General features: G+C 43.9%; 1 protein-coding gene across 2 annotated transcripts in view; it reads left to right on the forward strand.

The window, feature by feature from the left end:
* Positions 1-14,902, forward strand: part of FAM20B (FAM20B glycosaminoglycan xylosylkinase) — a 53,692-nt gene that overhangs the window by 10,471 nt on the left and 28,319 nt on the right. For both annotated transcript variants that reach the window (XM_017891671.1, XM_017891672.1), the window contains exons 2-3: positions 7,085-7,594; positions 13,629-13,715. In XM_017891671.1, the coding sequence (XP_017747160.1) occupies positions 7,218-7,594; positions 13,629-13,715 (464 nt within the window). In that variant the 5' untranslated portion in view covers positions 7,085-7,217. The remainder of the gene's footprint in view (positions 1-7,084; positions 7,595-13,628; positions 13,716-14,902) is intronic.

A 14,902-nucleotide genomic window follows, 5' to 3' on the forward strand; every position in this document is an offset into this window, starting at 1 on the left:
TGATCTGTAGACCCCCACACCAACATGCTTTTCTGTAAATGTTCCTCCACCGTCAGCCAGATTTTTTTTTTTTTTTTTGAGACGGAGTCTCGCTCTGTCGCCCAGGCTGGAGTGCAGTGGCCGGATCTCAGCTCACTGCAAGCTCCGCCTCCCGGGTTTACGCCATTCTCCTGCCTCAGCCTCCCGAGTAGCTGGGACTACAGGCGCCTGCCACCTCGCCCGGCTAGTTTTTTGTATTTTTTTAGTAGAGACAGGGTTTCACCATGTTAGCCAGGATGGTCTCGATCTCCTGACCTCGTGATCCGCCCGTCTCGGCCTCCCAAAGTGCTGGGATTACAGGCTTGAGCCACCGCGCCCTGCCGGGCCAGATTTTTTTTAAGCACAATTTCCATTTTATTTTTCTCCAGAGAATGGTCTGTCTTCAGTCTTTAAGGACTCAGCTCCTTACACAGGCTTTGGTGGGGGTTGTGGGGCAGAACCCACAGGTCTAAATCGGGGTGGGGTGTTCGGTCCTTGTGGGCTTCATGAGATTGATTCCTGACTACTTTGCTATGAATTGCACAACTCACACAGTAAAGTAGCTTCACAAACAGCTTGGGAAGCATATAGGCATCAAAGACGCTTCTTCAGAAATGTCCCTGACTGCTGTGGCCTCCACCGTATTTTAAATGATGAATTTCTTAATGGCCTTGTCCTTGGGTACACATCAGGCACAGTTCATGCAGCAAATAGGTTGCACGTGGCTGTGGCCCTTTTTGACATGATCTTTGTTCCTTCTTTTCTTTGTCATTTTGGAGGCATGGACCGGAGAGGAGATTCTTGAAAGAAGACTTTACATTAAGACTTCACTTTTTTTCTGTGAAATCTTTATCTCTTCTTAGAAAACAATTTCATAGTCTTAAGTTTGCCCTTATACAATATTTATCAAATGAGAAGGATGAGAGAGAGTGTGTGTGTGTAGGTAGAATGAAAGTGAATTAGCCAGCTGGGTGTGGTGGCTCACACCTGTAATCCCAGCACTTTGGGGGACCGAGGTGGGCAGATCACTTGAGGTCAGGAATTCAAGACCAGCCTGCCCAACATGGCAAAACCCCGTCTCTACTAAAAATACAAAAATTAGCCGGGTGTGGTGGCTCACACCTGTAATCCCAGCCACTTGGGAGGCTGAGGCAGGACAATTGCTTGAACCCAGGAAGTGGAGGTTGCAGTGAGCCGAGATAGCACCACTGCACTTTAGCCTGGGCGATAGAGCGAGACTCTGTCTCAAAATAAAAAAAGAAAGTAAATAAGTAAATTAGCCTCCGTAGCAAGCCGCATGTAGCTGATGGAGCTAAGGCTGAAACCAGGGTTCAGTAGGAAAATTCCTTATAAAGATCTACTTTCCAGAACTCCAGGTTGGGAGTTTATGCCAGCTTTTCATGTGAAAACTATTTACAGTTATGCCATTTGTACTGCCTTTTTTATATTTAACACTTTTAAAGTTATGTTATTACCTTGAGTTTATTTGTTCTTTGAGGTAGTTTCTGTTCTGCATAACAGAAACATTAAAATAAATGACCGTAATATAACTGGACATTGTTGCACTGTTTGAAGCATTTATCGGAGGAGCTGAGGGTGTGATATAGAGCAGGCACATTCTTCTGGGAATGTAAGTGAGGTTTTTGTGAATAGTTTGAATATACCCAGTGAATTTGCTTTTATTTCCTTAGTGTCTGAAATGGGGAATCTTTGGAAAAGTCCAGTTTGCAGAATATAGTATGCTCCTTGTCCCAAATTAAAAAGGGAAGATGATATGTCATGGAAACCCTGTCTTGGATACTTTCTCCTCTCTCACATATAAAAGAGTGAAGGGGATAATTCTAAGGAGCCAAGATTCTGAAAGGAGAATTAAGAACTATTACAATAAGCTATTATACAAGGCCAAATGTAGTTAAGTACTGGCCAAAAGGAGGGAGAAGTGACTTTAAGAGTGTGAGGAGGGACCAAAAATTGTCTTAGAGATGGTCTTGGAGATAAGCCTTGAAAGGAGGCTTAGACTTTATCAGGAGGAGATTGAAAGAAAGGGTAAGAGAAGGAGGAATTTTGAGGGACTACAGTGTAAGGAATGACAGAAGTAAAGGGCACCTACACATCAAGAGGAGGACCACGGCATGTTCAGTTGATCCCTTGTGACTAAAGCTGAGAAGAGGAACAATGGGATTGATGTCTAGATTGGAAGCTGTTTAGGATACAGCTTTAATGCCTTGCCAAGGAATCTAGAATCAGAGGTCATTGAGTGATTTGAGAAATGATTTTGGCTGCATTATTTAGGCTGGATTGGAGAACCTGGAGGCTCAGGCATCAGTTCTTTCTGTGGTCCAAAGGAAGGTGATGAGCACTGAAGTTGGTGGCTATGGAAATAAAAGATGGTTGTAAAGAACAGTGACAAATTGCACTGTTACTCATTCTACCAGAATGTGGTGACTATAATCACAAACATGAAAACTTGTTTAGCCTCTTTTATTTTAAGCTGCCCTCACTTAGACTCTGCAGAAGTAAATAGTGAAATAATACAATTGAACCCTTCAGTTCCCTTAATATAAATCTCTTTCTTGCTTACTTGCTTGATTTCTTTCTCTCTTTATTTTTATTTATTTATTTATTTTGTGAGACAGAGCCTTGCTCTGTCGCCCAGGCAGGAGGGCAGTGGCACAGTCTCAGCTCACTGCAGCCTCTGCCTCCCGGGTTCAAGCGATTGTCTCCTGCCTCAGCCTCTTGAGTAGCTGGGATTACAGGTGCTCACCACCACGCCCAGGTAATTTTTGTGTTGTCCAGGCTGGTCTTGAACTCCTGACCTTAGGTGATCCCCCCACCTCGGTCTCCCAAAGTGTTGGGATTACAGGCATGAGGCACTGCCCCCAGCCAGTTCCCTTAATGTAAATTTCTAACCTGAGTGAGTGAATTGTTTGTGGCCCTGAATTGATGAATGTGTTCTTCTGAGCCCTCTTCAAAAGGAGAAGTTTTGAAATAAGTTTCAAAACTTAAAAGGACAAACTTGGATTGGGGAATTGGACTGTTTTTCTTATCTGAATTTTGGAGCTGTTAGAACTTCTTATTGCATTGATGATTAAAAACAAAACAAAAAAACCACAGCTCTAACGTTTGTGCAAAATGTTTGGATATATTTATATAGCACGAGGAGGAGGATTTTCTTCATTCTAAATGAATGAGCAATACCATTCAAAGTTTATGGGTTGGCCGGGCGCAGTGGCTCATGCCTGTAATCCCAGCACTTTGGGAGTCCGAGGCGGGCGGATCACCTGAGGTCGGGAGTTCAAGACCAGCTGATCAACATGGAGAAACCCTGTCTCTACTAAAAATACAAAATTAGCCAGGCGTGGTGGCGCATGCCTGTAATCCCAGCTACTTGGGAGGCTGAGGCAGGAGAATCACTTGAACCCAGGAGGCAGAGGTTGTGATGAGCCAAGATTGCACTATTGCATTCTAGCCTGGGCAACAAAAGTGAAACTCCATCTCTTTTNAGGCTGGAGCGCAGTGGCCGGATCTCAGCTCACTGCAAGCTCCGCCTCCCAGGTTCACGCCATTCTCCTGGCTCAGCCTCCCGAGTAGCTGGGACTACAGGCGCCCGCCACCTCGCCCGGCTAGTTTTTTGTAATTTTAGTAGAGACGGGGTTTCACCGTGTTAGCCAGGATGGCTCGATCTCCTGACCTCGTGATCCGCCCATCTCGGCCTCCCAAAGTGCTGGGATTACAGGCTTGAGCCACCGCGCCCGGCCGAAACTCCATCTCAAAAAAAAAAAAAAGAAAAAAAAAATTTATGGGTTAACTAGACTTTAGTCCTGAAGGATGTTCTGTAGAAAGTAAAAGCCTATTAAGCTGACCCCTTTGTGCCAGAATTGTATTGCATTTGTAGCTAGTTGCATCTGGAGGTGCTGAGGAAATGATTGTCAATACAACTAGATTTCCATATTGCCTTTTATCTCTGCAACCCGAGAAGTGTACTGTTGAACAAGTACTTGAAAAAGTTGTGTGGTTTAGGTTGCATTAAAACTAGCAAAAATCTCTGAAATCTTCTCTGCTTGCACTGCTGTTATCAGTAATCACAGGGAACTAACTGTTTTACTGAGTTCCACACCAAACTTGATACCATCACAATTACATTTTAGATGCACTTGAATTGCCTTTGTTTCAGCTAATAGTGTTGTGTACCCTGGGAGATGATGATGAAACAAAACAGGTGGCGGGGGGATAATTGGAATTTGAAATTAACTCTCACTTTCTGCTTCCTTCATGAAATGAACAGAAAAGGAGTGGTTAATCACTGAGAATAAACTTCATTCAGCTGGCTCACTGCAACGTGTTGCCTTTAGAATACATTGTTGCTCTGATGGGCTGCTTTTGATTATGTTTCCAGCTGTTATTAGGGGAGCAGTATCATGTTTAAGGGGGAGTGTCTCAGCCTGAATCATTTGCTCTATTTTTTTGTATTGGTTTTATTTTTTGGATTAATGGTTTGAGTTGTTAAATGAATTGGAGAGTGAAGCAACATCCTGTTATCTTCTTGTCATCTTTGTCTTACCTCAGTGCTGTGCTGTCTGTAGGCACAGAGCAGAGCAAGCCTGTCCATGTTTTTAAATGGCCTTATGGAGGAGAAAGCAACCTCTCAGGATGCAAATGAGATGGAATTGTATGTTCTTGACACCCTTGCAAAAATCTTGTATTTGGAGTCTTTTAACTTAAGAATTGCCCAGAGTGTGGTCAGCCCCATGCTAGAAGGAGCACTTCTTTATGTCTGTGACATGAATATCCTTGTTATATGCCTGACCATTCCAGATGTAGTAGTGTTGCTGTAGTACCAGGCTTTATTCGTTTTCTGGTTGTATTCTGCTAATAGCTAGATGGTATGGGAATATTTTTTTCCCTTTACTTAATGTACCCAGTTTTGATTATCAATGGTTTGCAGGTATTTTAATTTTGAAAAATAATTGGTGAAGGACTAAGTAGAAATATGTGTCTGGGGTTGTATTTAAATACATGAGCAGCAGATATGACACGTCCAGGATCGCTGAGTACTTGGACTCAGAGACAGCTATTACTCTCCTCTGCACCCTCTGGCATTTTTAGGAATTGTTGTCTTACCAGAATGAGAATTGGAAAGTTACCAAATACTGGTGGTTTGGGATATGCAAAAATCCTTTATGGATTTTGAAAGTTAAAAAAAATGAGAGTTAAGCAATTATATATAGCTTGTTCTTTTGTTTTTGTTGTGTTTTTTTTCTCATTGTTTTGGTTATTAGGCATGTGTAGCCAACCTCATGGCTCCTAGATGGCTTACATTCCAATTAAAATAGAAATATTTGCTTTAAAATTTTCAGTATATGTGGTTCTTGCTTATTAGTGTCACGGGATCCTTGGGGTGTCACTTTGCCAGTGAGAAACCTCTGTGGCCATGGCCGTGGCGCCTTCTGCCTGAGTAGTGCTCGTGCCCACTGGGCTCGTTCTACCCACTCAGTCTTACAGGCTGTGCTCAGCTCGTACTACCAGCCTGGATCCCATACCTGCCAAGGGTAAGCCAGGTGCATAGCAGCGAGGGGTATGTGGACAAGCTAGCACGGGCTCTGGCCACTGCACACAGCCAGGCACTCTGGCTGCTGTGGTGGGATAGGCAGCAGCTCCAGGCATAAGCACAGCTGCCAGTTCTGTGTGAGGCTGCAGCTGGACCAGAGTATCACATGCAGCTTCTGCTGCAGGTGCCTGTGTCCGGACAAGGGGAACATGGGGGCATCCAGAAACTTGGAGACACCAGGAACCTCAGAACTCCAAAGAGGGCGTCACAGCCCTGGCTTGGGGAGACCCTAGGTCTGAGCTCCCCAAAGGGCCCCAGCTCTTCTCTCTTTCTGATTACCTACCACATGGTGAGCAGGGGGTGTGTTTCAGCCCTGTTTGCGTTACAGCTCTTTCAGTCCTGCCATTTGGTAGGCCCTGAGTTCTTGTCCCATGCCCAGAAAGAATGAGGTGTGCAGACAACTGGGGGCTGAGCAAGGTGGAGAAGAGCTTCATTGAGCAATAGAACAGCTCTCTGGAGACCCAAAGCAGGTAGCTCTTTCTGCAGCCATGTTGTTCTGATGAGCGTCTAGCTCTCAGTGGAGAGGAGACCCACAGTGGGTAGATCCCTTTTGCATGCAGGTTGTCCTGACATCTCTTTGAGTCTGGCTGAGTCCAGGGTTTTTATGAGCTCAGAAGAGAGGCAGTATGTGCTTATTGGCCCATGGGTGGCCATGGGTGGGCCCAGAAAAAGCACCATAAGTTCTCACTGTGGTCTGTGGACTCTTAACCAGAACTGACAGCCAAGCCCCCATGCCTCAGGCCGTCCCTGGCTTGAAGGTGGGGCTTCACTGGGAACCCACCCCTTTCCGCCCAGGAGCCTGCCTCCTGCCACCATTCATGTCATCCACAGTGCCCAGGCTATTCATAGCAAGGGATGCCTGCAGGCCTACACTGAGCCATCCTCATTCCTTCCTTGGCCTCCCTCCCATGCTCATTGGTGCCCAAAGTCCAGAGTGGGCTGAGATAGCAGGGGCCTGGTGTATCAGCACTGCCCCAACCACATGTATACCTGGCCAGGTCACAACATCACCTGGGCTTGGCCACAATTTTGCTCCACCCCAGAGTGGGTGCTGGGAGTGGGGAGAGGCCAGGCAGCAGGAGTGGCATTTCTGAGCCTGTGGGTGTAGCTGTGGCTGGGGGCTGCAGCTGCACCCAGGAGCATGGGGCCCCTGCTCCAACAACTTGGAAGAGGGCAGGGCTCCCGCCTGTTCCCAGCTCCTGCCAGCTACATGGAGTGTGCAGCCCTGGCCATGCCTCTCCCACTGCAGCTGGCTTCTTTGCAGCAGCTGCTCCAGATGGGCCGCTGCTGCCATCTTTAGGTCCCTCTCCAGACTAGTTAATTTTAAATTATTGAACCTTCTGGAGCTCAAGATTAGCAAGCCTAAAAGGGTGAGTCATGTATTAGAGGCTTGCAAAAGATTCAGTGGTGGAAGGACAGAATTTTTGATCAAATTTTGCTTTGTACTTGGGCTTGCAGGAACTGTGGAAGGTGCATCAGTGAAGAAGTGGACCAATGTGTATAATCATGGAATCTTCTTGCTAACCATCACCATCAGCTCTCTTTAATAAGTGAGCAAGAGTGGGTCAGGGGAGAAGGAAAAGAGGTCAACATGAAGCTAAAGCAGCGAGTCGTGCTGTTAGCAATTCTCCTTGTCATTTTTATCTTCACCAAAGTTTTCCTGATTGACAACTTAGATACATCAGCTGCCAACCGGGAGGACCAGAGGGCCTTTCACCGAATGATGACTGGCTTGCGGGTGGAGCTGGCACCCAAGCTGGACCATACCTTGCAGTCTCCCTGGGAGATTGCAGCCCAGTGGGTGGTTCCCCGGGAAGTGTATCCTGAAGAGACACCAGAGCTGGGGGCAATCATGCATGCCATGGCCACCAAGAAAATCATTAAAGCTGATGTGGGTTATAAAGGGACACAGCTGAAAGCCTTACTGATACTTGAAGGAGGACAGAAAGTTGTTTTCAAACCTAAGCGGTAAGTTTTCATCTGGGAAGCTGCATGTGCTAGTTGGTTGATTGATTTAACTTGGGATTTATATAAGATTTATTTTATCATCTTCTCTTGGAAGTCTCTTCAGTAAAATAAGAGGGGTAGACTAGATCTCTAAAGTCTTTTCTAGCACTTAACATGAATCTACATTTATAGTATCATACAGAATAGTTTTCCTGCCCTGAAAATCCTCTGTGTCCTACCTACTCTTTTTTCCCTCTCTGCACCAGAACACCTGGTAACCCACTGGTCTTTTTACTGTCTCCATAGTTTTGCCTTTTCCTGAATGTCATATAGTTGCAATCACAGTATGTAAGCCCTTTCACATTGGCTTCTTTCACTTAGTAAAGTGCATTTAAGGTTTTTACTTTTTTTTTTTTTGTGGCATCATAGTTCATTTGTTTTTATCACTGAATAATATTCCATTGTCTAGATGTACCACAGCTTAATTATCCATTCACTTACTGAACGACATCTTGGTTGCTTCCAAGTTTGGGGCAATTGTGAATTAAGCTGCTATAAACATCCGTGTGCAGGTTTTTGTGTGGACATAAATTTTCAACTCATTTGGATAAATACCAGAAGCATAATTGCTGGACCACATGGTAAGAGTACCTTTCATTTTGTAAAAAACTGCTAAACTATCTTCCAAAGTAGCTATACCATTTTGTGTTTCTACCAGCAATGCATGAGAGTTCCTGTTGCTCCACATCCTCACCAGGGTTTGGTGTCAGTGTTTCAGATCACAGCTATTCTATACATCTGTCATTGTTTCTTTCACCTGTTTTAAGTAAAGAATTGGGCCATTTTAGTTACCTTAGTAACTAAATATGTATGTTGTTCGTAATCCCTTTGGACTTCCTAGGGATCTACAGAGATACTTTGTGTGACAATTCTGTGATACAATTATTTTTATTTATTTATTTATTTCTCTACACAAGACAGCTTGGAGGGTATAATTTTCTAAAAACGTTTTCTGAGTGTATGAATCTGAATTAGGTTAACATCATGATGGTGATTTGTATTCTTTTGCCAGGAGTTAGTTACCAATGAATATTCCCAAAGTTTGTAATGTCTGAAATCTTTTGTGTACTAAACATTATTTTAATTCCTCAGTAGAACTTTTGAAAAAATTATAACATGACTTTAGATTTCTTTCTGGAGTGGCAGAAGAAATGTAGGGAAAAGATGTACAAAGTTCAACTCCCTTTCTTACCCAACTATTAGTAAATAAAAGGCAGTCAGAGCATGAATGTATAGGGAGCCCAGAAATGGAAGGGATCACTATTGATCTGGAACTGGGAAATATATGTCAGTGATGTGGAAATTAGGAAAGTTAAAAAATGTGGTAGACTTTCAGAGAATAAAAATTTGATTGGGGCTGGGCTTGGTGGCTCATGCCTGTAATCCCAGCACTTTGGGAGGCTGAGGTGGGTGGATCACTTGAGCCTGGGCAATGTAATGAGACTCCATCTCTATAAAAAATAAAAAATTAGCCGGGCGTGGTGGTGTGCACCTGTAGTCTCAGCTACTTGGAAGGCCGAGGTGGGAAGGGGGGAAGATTGCTTGAGTACGAGAGTTGGAGGCCGCAACAAGCTGTGCTCATGCCACGGCCCTCCAGCCTGGGTGACAGAGTGAGGCCCTGTCTCAAAAAAAAAGTGGTTATGTGGGCCTGGGATCTAATTTCTGTTTAACGCACACTATTTGCCAGGGATTACACTAAGTACTTTTGTATCTGTTAATCCTTTAAACCCTTATAGGAAGGTTTAACCTTTGTGTACAGTTTCAGTTCTTATTTCCAGAATAAGAAACTGAGGTTTAGAGAGTGTAATTAACTTGACAGGGTCATCTCACATTAATCAGTGGTATGGAAGTTTGAACCCAGATTTGTTAGCGTTGTAAGCAGCTTGTATTCTGCCACACACATGGAATTCTCTTAAGTTTGTTTGTTTCCCATAAGTGATGATGTGGAGCACCCATCATCAAAAATCGCATTTAGCTTTGAAGTATGGTCTTTGACTTCTTGGCCTGAGAGATTAGCAGCATAAACAGAGTGATGGAAAAAGGCAAACTAAAGACAAAAATAAAATTTGTATATAAAGAGATGGCCAGGCACGCTGGCTCACACCTGTAATCCCAGCACTTTGGGAGGCCGAGGTGGGCGGATCACTTGAGGTCAGGAGTTCGAGACCAGCCTGGCCAACATGGTGAAACCCCATCTCTACTAAGAATACAAAAAATTAGCTGGTCATTTGATGTGTGCCTGTAATCCTAGCTACTCAGGAGGCTGAGGCAGGAGAATGACTTGAATCTGGGAGGCAGAGGTTGCAGTGAGCCGAGATTGCGCCATTGCACTGCAGCCTGGGCAACAGGAGCAAAACTCCATCTCAAAAACATAAAATAAAATAAAGAGATGAGTTGTGAGCATTTTGTGTTTAAATAAGAGGAGATCCAGCTGGATGCAGGGGCTCACACCTGTAATCCCAGCACTTTGGGAGACTGAGGTGGGTGGATCACCTGAGGTCAGGAGTTCGAGACCAGCCTGGCCAACATGCTGAAACCTCATTTCTACTAAAAATACAAAAAATTAGCCAGGCGCGTGCCTATAATGCCAGCTACTCTGGAGGCTGAGGCAGAAGATTCGTTTGAACCCAGGAGGCAGAGGTTGTAGTGAGCTGGGATCGTGCCATTTACACTCCAACGTGGGCAACAAGAGCGAAACTCCGTCTCAAAAAAAAAACAAAAAAACAAAAAAGGAGATCCTCGTCACACCCACCACTTGTACACTGGGGAATTGAAGGGGAGATGGGACAGCAGGAAGTGTGTTATAAGACAGATATTCCCAAGAGTGTGCAGTGTTAAACCAGGTGCTTTGCAGGATAGGCTTGAAATGTTTGGACAAGATGTAAGTGGAGGGAGGAGAGGCCAGACTGATGAGTAGGGGAGGTCGCAACAGATAAATGCATAACCTTAGTCACTTCTTGCTTCATCTTGTATCTCTTACTACCACTGCAGCCTTCTCATTACCTCCCTCCTCCAGACCATCCTGGAAACCACTTCTGTTCTTCCCCAGAAGACTCATATTATCACTATGTTCCCCAGCTTTAAACCATCCAGGGACTTCCCATTGCCCACCAGACAAAACCCAGACTCCACAGCCTAAGGTCAAGCCCCTAACTGTCTGGTCCCCCTCTCTATGCTCAGCCTTATCCTACCTTTGCTCTTTGTTTCTGTCAAACTCTGGTCCCCTGCTCCCCCATCATCTCCTAAACAGCCTGTGTCCACTCCCAGCTCCAGGGCACTCTCCTCTCCAACTCAGCAAGATTTTTTTCAGCCCCTGCCGTAGGTGTTAACTTTCTTAGTCGGTATACATACTGACTTGTGCTGCTTTATATCAGCAACTATCACAGGCTGGGGAAAGTGGGTGTAAGTTTAAGTGCTTGCAGAAATTGACTCTAGTCCCTAAACATGCTGTTCTGACCCCCAGGGCTTCAGAGGCTATTTTGTCCTGGTGTAAGTGCAGATTAATGTCCTTGGTCAGCCTGTGATATCCTTCAGCAGAAGGATAGGAATGATTTATTGGCAATTACTGTATGAATTTTGCTGCTCTGTCAGTGACTTAAGATGGATCACTCTCTGGTAAGAGGAGAATCTAAGTCCTTTCTCTAATAGCCACTTGTGGTTTTAACATTTCTGGAGCCTGGTTATCCATGTCCTACTCTCAGAGATACAAGTTGTATACCGTATAGGTAGATGATATATATAGGAATACAGTGACACTTTTATTTACATTTTGCCTTACATTGTAAGTAAGGGTAATTTTTTTCTTTAATGTAGCTATTTCCATTCTAGAAGTAATTGATTTTCACAGGCAAAAACGGCAGTTATGTTGGAAAAAGAACAAGAAGGCAGGGGCCTAGGAGCAGCTAACGTAGAAGTGAATGAGTAATCTTAGGAAGTACTAAAAGGGACCTTGGAGATCAGCTAGTTCAACTGTCCATTTTACAGATGAGAAAAATGACATCCAGAGTTCTGATTTTCTGTATTTCACATAACCAAAACATGTGCTAAGGATTCAGGCCTGACTTCAATGTAGTTCTTTTGATTCTTACTCCTTTTTTCTTCCCGCCGTCTTTTCCTCTCCTGCCCACTCCCGAAGTTCCTGTATTTCTCTTAAGCTTTTGCATTTTACTCTGAGCAGCCTTTAGATGGATTGGAAAGCTCTCTAATGTTTCACTGAAAGGAATATACTGCACTTCACCACATACCTTCCTGTGGCTGCCCTGGAGTACTAAAAATAAAGTATTCAAGGATAGCCTACATCTGTAGTAGAGGGAACAGTACCTGAATAGTGTCAGCTTTTTGCTGCAGTGGTATTTCAAATTTGACTTTTAATTTAGGGGTAGCTAATATAAACCTTTTAAAAAATTATTCCTAAGTAATCCTTTGCACTAGGAACAAACAAACAAATACATTTGGGTATATTGACCATGCTAAGAAGAAACTGGTGCCCAACCAGATGGTGATACGTGGCTGTCTTCTAACAAATGCTTCATCATTTTGCCTTGAAGATATGTTTTGTGGAGATAATTTCACTTTATATTCTAAGGTCATTTAAGTTGAGGTTCACTGCCTTTTATACTGTTTTCCACTTCCCTATTGCTGTTTTAGCATGGGAGAGCAAACTATCCTTAGTGGAACTTTTCTTCTCCACATCAGTCTCAATTGATTTCTATTTCATAGGTCCGTTGTAAAGCCTAAAAGGCCTCCTTTACATTCAGGAAATGCAGGAGACCAATAGAGAACATAGGTGAATTAAGTGCTTTTTTTCTTCCCAATTAACACATTTAAATTCTATCTTTTAAAATGATTAGTAGAAAGAAATATGCCAGTCTTCATTATCCTTTGCATATGTCATGCATATGATGGAAAATCATCAGAATGCAGTTTGAGATGAAAGAGACCTTAGAAATTACTTCTTAGTCCAGCCCCTAATATTGTAAATAAGGAATCTGAGACCCAGAGAAGAGAAAGGTTTTGCTCAAGCTTACCCAGTCAAGTAATGGCAGCCACACCCACTTCCTACTGCCAGTCCAGGACTCCTCGTACTACGTCATCATAAACTTAAAAAAAAGAACAATAATGGTTATTCAAACAACTTTTCTCAAAAGCACCATTGCCTTCCCATTAACAAAGGTTGAGTTATATCAGACCATTTTCCCCCAAATTTAAATTTCTCTTATAAGCTTTGCTACAGCCATTCTGGTAAGCAAAAGTTTTTTGTGTTTTGGCTTTTTGAGACAGAGCCTCACTCCATTGCCCATGCTGGAGTGCAGTGGCAAAGTCTTGGCTCACTGCAACCTCTGCCTCCCAGATTCAAGCGATTCTCCTGACTCAGCCTCCTGAGCAGCTGGGATTACAGGCATTCACCACCGCACCCGGGTAATTTTGGTATTTTTTAGTAGAGACAGGGTTTCACCATGTTGGCCAGGCTGGTCTTGAACAACCGATCTCAAGTGATCCACCCACCTTGGCCTGCCAAAGTGCTGGGATTACAGGTGTGAGCCACTGTGCCTCGCCAGCAAAAGTTTTAATTACACGTTTTTCTTCATTTCTTCAGGTCAGTCTAATAAACATTTTAGTAGACGTTTATTAAGCACCAACTATGTGCTTAATAACACTGTGCTGGTGGTACAAAGACAGTCCTTGCTTTCTAGAAGACTACCTTGTATCTGTACTTAAACTACATCAAAAACCCTTTAGTGGGGCAAAATGACATCTTTCGTGTTTTGTTCTTAGAATGATCGTCGACGTAGATAGAGAATTCTAGTTTCTTTCTCTACCTCATCTTCACTCCATCTACCAGCAATTCATGCTAATCCACAGTTGTTCTCAGGGTTGACAGAAAAGGTGACTATAGCAGAATCAGGCTTGCTAAAGCTTATATTCTACCACTTGTGCTGTTACCTGTTACTGGTGTAATCCATGTATACATCTGTGCTTCCCATTCACTTTGCAGGTATAGCCGAGACTATGTGGTGGAAGGGGAACCATATGCCGGTTATGATAGACACAATGCAGAGGTAGCAGCCTTTCACTTGGACAGGTACGTATGATCACAGCAGGTTATGTTCATTTTGCTTACTTTCAAATGTCTTGAAGAGGACTCATGGACTCCTTCAAAAGGATGCAACAGGCCAGGCGCGGTGGCTCAAGCCTGTAATCCCAGCACTTTGGGAGGCCGAGACGGGCGGATCACGAGGTCAGAAGATTGAGACCATCCTGGCTAACACGGTGAAACCCCGTTTCTACTAAAAAATACAAAAAAACTAGCCGGGTGAGGTGGCGGGCGCCTGTAGTCCCAGCTACTCGGGAGGCTGAGGCAGGAGAATGGCGTAAATCCGGGAGGCGGAGCTTGCAGTGAGCTGAGATCGCGCCACTGCACTCCAGCCTGGGTGACAGAGTGAGACTCCGTCTCAAAAAAAAACAACAAAAGGATGCAACACTAATAAGTAACTTGTTACCCCTTTTAGATAGCTAATTGACTAGTTCCATTACACTTGTATGAGTCTCATAATTTGGTTGGCACTGGGATTACTAAAGTATTTTAATTCCGTGCTTCTTTAGGTCATTTCATTTCTGGCCTGCTCTGTTATTATCATCAGTGAAGATATTCTTGGTAAATAAACTTTGAACTTAAATATCTGAATTGAACTAGTCATTAATTGGGCCTAGCTGTCCTGTTGTTTTGTTATGTATTTATTTTAAGTAAGTAATGCTGACTTATCCCCATGTGCTGGAAACACATAGCATGAAATATATTATGAGTTTTATTGTTCTTTATACAAACTATGCACAGCTTCAAAAATCAGAATAATTACAAAAGGAAAGGGCCGGGTGCAGTGGCTCACGCCTGTAATCCCAGCACTTTGGGAGGCCAAGGTGGGCAGATTGCGTGAGCTCAGGAGTTCGAGATCAGCCTGGCCAACATGGTGAAACCCTGTCTCTACTAAAATACACAGAATTAGCCAGGCGTGGTGACAGGCACCTGTAGTCCCAGCTACTTGGGAGGCTGAGGCAGGAGAATTGCTTGAACCTGGGAGGCAGAGGTTTCAGTGAGCCTAGATCGTGCCACTGCACTCCAGCCTGGGCGACAGAGTGAGACTCTGTCTGAAAGAAAGAAGGAAAGAAAGAAAGAAAGAAAGAAAGGAAGAAAGGAAGAAAGGAAGAAAGGAAGAAAGGAAGAAAGGAAGAAAGGAAGAAAGGAAGGAGGGAGGGAGGGAGGGAGGGAGG

The sequence above is a fragment of the Rhinopithecus bieti genome, unplaced genomic scaffold (assembly GCF_001698545.2).
Source record: "Rhinopithecus bieti isolate Rb0 unplaced genomic scaffold, ASM169854v2 scaffold_20101, whole genome shotgun sequence".
NCBI classification, from domain to species: Eukaryota; Metazoa; Chordata; class Mammalia; order Primates; family Cercopithecidae; genus Rhinopithecus; species Rhinopithecus bieti.